Source organism: Geospiza fortis, unplaced genomic scaffold (genome assembly GCF_000277835.1).
Source record: "Geospiza fortis unplaced genomic scaffold, GeoFor_1.0 scaffold172, whole genome shotgun sequence".
Lineage (NCBI taxonomy): Eukaryota > Metazoa > Chordata > Aves > Passeriformes > Thraupidae > Geospiza > Geospiza fortis.
Window position 1 is genome coordinate 10,270,052 of NW_005054309.1, and position 8,013 is coordinate 10,278,064.

Below are 8,013 nucleotides of genomic sequence, written 5' to 3' on the forward strand. Positions count from 1 at the left end.
ATGTGAGCGGTGGCGGGGGGACCGGGCTTCGCGGTGCCGGTGCCCGTGACCATGACTAACTGTGCTTCTCTCTGTCCCTGTGTCCCAGCCTGTGCTGCCAGTGCGGCGTCCCCATCCCGCCCAACCCGGCCAACATGTGCGTGGGCTGCCTGCGGGCCCAGGTGGACATCACCGAGGGCATCCCCAAGCAGGGCACGGTGCACTTCTGCAAGCAGTGCGAGAGGTGAGCAGCCGCGAAATCGCTGGGGATGGCAGCAAAATGCCCTTGGAGTGCACTTCAAATATATCGGTCTCGGGGTTTAGAGAGGTAAAAGCGCACAGGTTTGCTGAGGAGGAGCTGGGGGGGCTCAGCCTGGAGAAAAGGCAGCTCAGGGGGAACCTGACTGCACAACTCCTGACAGCCAGGGAAGGGTTAGTTTGGATATTGGGAAAAATCCTTCATGGAAAGGGATGTCCAGCCTGGCAGGACATCCTGACAGGAAGGAACAGCCAGGGAAGGGTTAGTTTGAATATTGGGTAAAATCCTTCATGGAAAGGGATGTGCAGCCTGGCACAGCTGCCCAGGGCCCCGGTGAAATCCCCATTCCTGGAGAGATTTAAAAGCCCTGTGGATGTGGCATTTGGGGACGTGGTTTATTGGTGGCTTTGGCAGTGCAGGGGGAATGAACTGACTCACCTTAGCTGCTTTGCCATGATTTTCTATGATTCTAAAAGTTGTAGCTGCATTGGTGTTACTAAACTGAAAGCTTTGGAAATAGCTGCTCGTCCTTGGAGTGATTTAAGGTGCTCAAGCAGCTTTCACGTGCTGTAAAATGCTCCCTGCATCCCAGGTACCTCCAGCCTCCAGGAACCTGGATCCAGTGTGCCCTGGAATCGAGAGAGCTCCTGGCTTTGTGTCTGAAGAAAATCAAAGCTTCCCTGAGCAAGGTGAGAAGCTGATCCTGCTGGGATTTCACAGCCTGGTCACAATTGTTACTGCAGAGATGGGAGCTGAGCAGAGTGAGCTGAGGGAAGCTGATGTGGTTTTAATGTGCCTCAATTTCAGAGTTTTTTGTACATTTCAGAAATTTGTTATTTCACTGGTTTATGATGCTATGAAAAAGGGTTGCAGACGTCTGTATATAGATTAACTCAAATTCAAATGTTTCAGTTGAATAAAGCGCCCCTTAGGTTCAGAATATTAGAGGGAAGGACCTGAGATTGAGCATCTTGATTTTATGTCAATCATCCTCCATGCTCTAGCTAAGCACTATTAATTGGATTTGGGATATTAAAATGTATATATTTTTAATTAAGATGATTCACTTCCTCACTATAGGCTGTTTGTGTTTGTGGAGTTAGGCTTGGTTTTACTGAGCTCTTGTGCTTCCCCACGGGCAGGTCCGGCTGATTGATGCAGGATTCATTTGGACAGAACCACATTCCAAGAGGATCAAGCTCAAATTGACTGTTCAGAAAGAGGTAACTGGAGCATAACCTTCTCCCTGTGGCTTTTAAAAAGCTTTCGTGGCAAACAGCAGGATTTTTTAATTATTATGTTGTCACTAAAGTGCCATTCATCAGAATGAAGAAAGTTATTGTCTGGTCCAGTAAAGATGGGAAAATCCTGCAGTTGTTTGTGACCCAACCAGAGCTTAAACGTTGAACACTTTTGTTTTGCAGGTGATAAATGGGGCAGTTCTGCAGCAGGTGTTTGTGGTGGAGTACGTTGTTCAGTCTCAGATGTGTGAAGACTGTCACAGGATTGAAGCCAAGGATTTCTGGAAAGCTGTGGTGCAAGTCAGGCAGAAGGTAGAGGCAAACTGAATTTTTATTTGATCATGGCAGAACAATCAGGCAAATAATTGGGTGGTTTTCTGGATTTCTCTGACAAAATGTACTCACATTTTCACATTTAGCCACAGGGATATGTTTTGTGTTCAAGGTTGTTGAATTTTTTCTAACTCAGTTAAGAAAAACTTTCTGCTGTCCAGTATTAACATTCTTTAAAATGATGCTGGCAGGAGGATCTTGTGTGGATAACTAAATACTCTCCTGTATTTTAAGGTACTTTGGGAACAGTGGGACAAATATTTAAATCTTCTTTAAAGGAAATAGATCTCTCGAGCAGCCAGTTACACAAAAATGAGAAATAGAAGCTTTCAATAATTTGGTAAAGTAGAGCACTCTGAAATCTTTTTGTTTACTTGGATTTTCTTTCTCTAGGTGATCTCTTCATATAAATGTTTATTCTTCAGAGATCCTGCTTTGTACTCAATGCTTCTTAAATAATCTTGATGCTTCTGTGTTTGTTTGGCTTTAGACTGTGCACAAGAAGACTTTTTACTATTTGGAGCAGCTGATTTTGAAGCACAGGCTCCATCAAAACACACTAAGGATCAAAGAAATCCACGGTGAGTGGCTCTGGAGGCAGAATGACCTGGATTTATGATGGATGTTTTCACGTGTGTGTGCTGGGAGCTGTGCAGAGAAAAGCTTATGAGTTATATTTAATAAAATAGAATAGAAATAGATTTGTTTCCTTGCTTTTCAGATGGCCTGGATTTTTATTACTCTTCCAAGCAACATGCCCAGAAGATGGTGGACTTCCTTCAGTGTACAGTTCCATCCAGGTACAGCTCCCCTGTCCATTGCCTTGAGCACTCAGAACTTTGGGCAACTGTCTTAAATCCTTCCTTTTAAAAGATTTTTTTAAGTGCAAGTGTAAAAAATCTGTGTTTTAATCAAAACAGACAAAATCCCTTCTACAAAAGTCCCATATTTTCCACTTAGCCATTTAAATTTACCTCTGTTTCCTTAATATTTGTATTTGTGATGCAGACACCCTGTTCCCAGGATCTCCTGTTCCAGGTGATGTCTCTTGTTTCCTGAAAACTCTGTTTTCCTGTTTCACAGGTCCAAATCATCCCAACGTTTGATCTCCCATGACATTCACAGCAATGTCTACAACTACAAAAGCACTTTCTCTGTGGAAATTGTTCCCATATGCAAGGTAGCTTCCTCTGCTTCACCTTTGGGGTGTTGTGGGAAGAGTTGGGATTTGGAGGTTGTAGGGTTTGGGGGGTAGGGAGGGATCCACGCAGGAAATGGAGAAGTTACTGGGGCTAGAAAAATAAAAATACAGTGTTTAAAATTTTATTTTAGAAGATTTGGTTGAAAATGGAGGAAATGGGAATGTCAATTGATTGTGTTGGTTTGCAGGACAACGTTGTGTGTCTGTCACCCAAGCTGGCCCAGAGCCTGGGGAACATGAGCCAGATCTGTGTGTGCATCAGAGTGACCAGCACCATCCACCTCATCGACCCCAGGACTCTGCAGAGTGAGTTTGGGCTTTTCCCCAGCCCCTGACTGTTCTGCTGGCACAATTACTGGGGCTTTGTTTCCACAAAATCCTGGATCTTTGGACCTTAATGTTGTTAAGGAGAACATGAAGAAATTTCCTAGTGAGCTGAGAGTTCTCCAAGCTTGATCCCCTGGGCAGAATGTGCAGGTTTAATTTGAGCTCCTGGATGTTCTGAGCATTTACCTGTGTCACCTTTATTCCCCTACAACTACATTGCATCTGGATTAAATTTTCAGCCACTTCAGTACCAGAAATTCTGTGCTTTGCTTGATGTGTGCTGGGGAGCTTGGGCAGCAGAATCCCTCTAAAAGGATGGATCCAGGGAATAATTCCTTTGAGTAAACTCTGTCACAGATCAGCTGCTGCTGCTGCAATGTGGGTCATGTCCTAAATAACTGTTACAGAGATGGACAAAATGTCTCTGGCAGTTGCTTTCATTTTGGTTAATGGTTGTTGTTTTTTCACAAGGAATTCTCTCCCTGATCATTTTGCAGTTGCTGAAATCGATGGGAACACCTACTGGCGGCACCCCTTCAACAGCCTGTTCCACCCCAAGCAGCTGGAGGAGTTCATCATCATGGACATCAACAGGGTCCATGAGAAGAAAAAAGGTGCTGGGGCAGGGGCTCGATCAAACAAGGTGAGAGTTTCTCTGTTTAATTCATGTTTTGGGCCTCCTGCTCAGCTGAATTCTTGATCTGGCACAGTCAGTCTGGGCTGTTCTGGATCTTGCCACTGGCAGAAGCTTTCCTTGGGACCATTTGGTTTGGAATTGGCACAGGCAGGAGGTGAATTCCACTTCCAGGAATTCTGCTTGCAGAGTTGAAACTCTGCTTGTTACTGGGTATTGAAATATTAACTTTGCAGCTTTAATGACTGAATTGGTTTTGTTGAAGCATTTCTTTTTAATCAGAATTAATGGATCTTCTCAGTTAAAAGCTAAAATAGTGTTTATTTCTAGAAACAACCTTTGGGAATTCCTGGGAGTTGCCATTTCCTTACTTTTATGGAATGAGAAATGAGGAGTAGCAAGGGATACATTGGATATGTGATGCAGAAACACAAGTTTAATGACAAGAGGAGTTTAAATCAGTGCAGGTGTTGGGGTTAAGCTGGGTTTAGTTAAGGAATGTTTTATTTTCCATTCTCACAGCACACTCTGGCTGAAGCCTGGGTCAGGAAAACCTCAGAGCTGGACACAGATCACCAATATTTCTGCTGCACTCACCTGGGGCACATCCTGAATCCTGGCGACCTGGTCTTGGGGTCTGTTCTTCTTTTCTGAAACTCATTAAATGATTATTTAATGACTGAATTCATGTGCTATCAAGAAAGTGCTGACCTGCTCTGATTTCAAAATGAAAGCAGCAAAAGGGGTGGAATCATCCTGGTCCTGACCCAGGAAATCTCTTTTCTGGAAGGAGTTTCCATGGAAAACTTGTTAGAAATAAGAGAGCTGATTGCCTTCAGAGTGCAGCTTGGAATCACAATTTAGCCACAAATAAATGGGAAGGATTTTTAAAATACCAATTAAATATTTGTTTGCTAATGAATATCATATACAGTGATAACAAATGTGAATTCTTTGTAAGATTAGGCAAATTAGAAAGGTTTAAACATGAATGTTGTGAGCCCAGCAGAACTTCAGTGGGTGTTGCAGTTTGGATTCCAGAGGTTGGGAAGTGCCAACAGAGCAGGATTTGGGAACTGCAGCTGCTCAGACTTAGGAGAGCTGCACATTAATGTGGATTTTTATTTGTTTCCCTTCCTCTGGAAATATTTCTGTTCCTTAGGAGCCGCACCTTGCCCTGAGCTGCCCTTTAGCACAAACATGATACATTGAGGTTGGGATTTTATAAAGCAGAATAAAACCTCTGTTTCTGTTTTAGCTTTGACTTGGCCAACTGCAACTTAAATGATGAATTTGCCAACAAGATGAACCCCCAGCACATCCCTGACGTGGTAAGAAAATCCCTTTTTGTCTCCAAAGTTCCTCCATTACCCAAGCTAGGAGGGAGTGTGATTTTATAAGGAACAGTGCATGAAGGAAGAGAGGATATTAACAGTGACATTTGAGCATCATCTGATTTTAAAGGATTATTTCCTTAAATATTTGAGTGATGGTTACATTATACATTTACTGTTGGGTTTTTTTTCCAATTACCATAATTAGATAATACATTAATTGTTGCTTTTATTCCAATTACCAATCACTGTGTGCTGAATAATAACTCCAGTGTGTGCCTGTCCCTTCAGGACCATTTCCCAAGCGTTAGGAAACATTTCAACCAACAGACTCCCTGTAAATTCAATATAACACTGCTGAGTGCCACTCCAGCTGGTTCTAGATGCCCAAATGTGGATTTGGGTGCTGATTTGGGATTTTGGGAGGTGGAAAAAGGAGCTGCTTTTCCCTGCAGGTGCTGATCAAGAAGAGCTACGACCGCTCCAAGCGGCAGCGCCGCAGGAACTGGAAGCTGAAGGAGCTGGAGAGGGACAGGGAAGCCTCAGACACAGATGATGAAAGGTTCAGTATCTGCTCTCCCTGTTCACTGACAAAGCAGCTTCTAAATAACCTCCAGTTGAGAGGAAAACAAGGGAAAATTAGAGATAAATGAGTTGGGAATTAAGAGGTGAGGGTAAAACAGCGGTGAGTTGGAAATGTGGGGATGCTCTGGGGTTTTGTTCCTGTGATTTTACTTTGTTGCATGAATTTCCATAAATCCAGAGGAACAGGGAGTAAATACATCTCACATCTTTTACAGACAATACCAGGACTTCCTGGAAGATCTGGAAGAGGATGAGACCATAAGGAAAAATGTCAACATTTACAGAAGTAAGGCCTTTCTGACTCCTTCCCTGGGTGTAATTAAATCACGTTTAAATCGTGTTTGAGGCAAAACAATTTTACTGGAATTTTCTATTTGCATTCTCCACACTCTTCATGCTTGGAAAAATGCTGTAAAATATTTCACAGATGTGATTCACCTGATGGGTTTTGTTTCCTTGTCTTTAAGTGAAAGAGAACTTTTCTCCTGCACCCAAAATCTCTGCTGGGTGAAGGATTTGATACAGAATTCAGTTTTTTTTTCCATGAAGGGACTGTTGAATTTTTAGGAGGAGTTTCTGGTTATGTGGTTTGTTGGTTGTTTTGGTGTTGTTGGTTTGATTTTTTTTTCCCCTATTTTCCCTTGGGGTTGCACTGGTGGTTTGAGGTTTGTTTTCTTTGCTTAACTGCTTTTTTTGGGGGGGTTTCTGTGTGTTTTTAGATGCAGATATTCCAGTGGAGAGTGACACAGATGATGATGGAGCTCCACGGATCAGCCTGGCTGAGATGCTGGAAGATCTCCACATTTCCCAGGACGCCACAGGAGGGGAGGGAGCAGAAATGCTGACAGAGTGAGCACAGTGCCTTACATGCAATAAATATTCCCTGGGGAGCAAAAACTCCCCAGACCATCATTAACCATCACAGGGCCAGGAAAAGTGACAAAACTCCCACTGCACCCCAAAATAATGGCCTGGAATTCATATTTTATGGATGATATTCCAGAGAATCTGCAATTAAAGCTCAATTTCTGGTGGAAGCATTGCAATATAAATTCCACAAGTTCCTCCCATCCCTGAGGGATCTTTCCATGCAATTTCTGCAGTGGAGAAAATAAGGAAGGATGTCCAGAGGGAGAGATTTTTTTGCAGTTTCCTGGATTTTAGGTAGAACCCCTACCTACTGTTACAGCTTTAATTTCTCACATGGGGAAAGTTTTCCCCATTTTTTGGCACAATGGTTTGAAGCCTTTTATGATACTGGTAGATTATTCTGTATATCCATATTTAGGGAAGCTCAAGACTTCATTTCTGTTCCCTTACACAAAGAAAACTTCCCTGCAAAGCCCTTGATCAGAAAGATTGGAAAATCCTGTGGAGTGTGATGAGTACTGAACTGTATCCCATGTCTGGATCAGTGGATTCAAAACAACATGCACAGCAATTAATTAATAAACCAGCTATAAAGGATTAAAAACCTCTTGAGATGTTTTGATTCATCATTTTTTAGTTCATTTTCAAATCCAGTTGCCCTCTGCAAGTCCAAAGAAGACAGAATAATAAATTCCCTGTTGGTAGCAGGTGATGGGGGGGTAATAAAATCTGGGTTTAAACTGTGCTGTTTTCATCAATCCTTTTCCTCCTCCCTGTGTTCCTTGCTGGACTCTCCCAGGAATGTTGGATATTTGCTGTGCTGTTTATCCCTGGAGATTTCCCTCTTCCTTTTCTCCTTTCCTTGCTCTGCTGCCAGCCTGGAAAAGCTTCCAGGGATCTTTCAGAAGGAGAAGATCTTGTGCTGCTGAAGCCTTGAATCCCAGGATTGCCTGGGTTTGTGGGGTTTCTTTGGCTGGAGCAGCTCCCCACAGCCAAAGTTGGGTCTCTGTAGGTTCCCAAGTTTCCAGTGCCCCCTTGGGAGCTCAGAGGGGTTTAGGGAGTGTCCAACAAATTAAATATTTGCCAATATTTTCACTGCCACCAGAGTTAACAAAGTATTCATTGTCACGGGTAAAAGCTGCCACTGGCCCTGCAGCTCTTCCTTCTCTGGCTTAAGCCACAAACAGCTCCTTTTATACAACAGAAATCCTTCAGGGTTTTAAGCAGACCTGCTCAACGATGCATTTCCA

General features: G+C 43.2%; 1 protein-coding gene across 1 annotated transcript in view; it reads left to right on the top strand.

Moving 5' to 3' along the window:
* NMD3 (NMD3 ribosome export adaptor) overlaps nucleotides 1–7,367 on the top strand; it is an 8,356-nt gene extending 989 nt beyond the window's left edge. Inside the window, exons 2-15 of the mRNA XM_005419158.2 lie at nucleotides 89–223; nucleotides 831–927; nucleotides 1,381–1,461; nucleotides 1,663–1,791; nucleotides 2,303–2,393; nucleotides 2,534–2,612; nucleotides 2,896–2,992; nucleotides 3,202–3,319; nucleotides 3,838–3,983; nucleotides 4,497–4,609; nucleotides 5,233–5,305; nucleotides 5,764–5,870; nucleotides 6,109–6,179; nucleotides 6,613–7,367. Coding sequence (XP_005419215.2) covers nucleotides 89–223; nucleotides 831–927; nucleotides 1,381–1,461; nucleotides 1,663–1,791; nucleotides 2,303–2,393; nucleotides 2,534–2,612; nucleotides 2,896–2,992; nucleotides 3,202–3,319; nucleotides 3,838–3,983; nucleotides 4,497–4,609; nucleotides 5,233–5,305; nucleotides 5,764–5,870; nucleotides 6,109–6,179; nucleotides 6,613–6,746 — 1,471 coding nt within the window. The 3' untranslated portion in view covers nucleotides 6,747–7,367. The remainder of the gene's footprint in view (nucleotides 1–88; nucleotides 224–830; nucleotides 928–1,380; nucleotides 1,462–1,662; nucleotides 1,792–2,302; nucleotides 2,394–2,533; nucleotides 2,613–2,895; nucleotides 2,993–3,201; nucleotides 3,320–3,837; nucleotides 3,984–4,496; nucleotides 4,610–5,232; nucleotides 5,306–5,763; nucleotides 5,871–6,108; nucleotides 6,180–6,612) is intronic.
* Nucleotides 7,368–8,013: the final 646 nt, after the last annotated feature.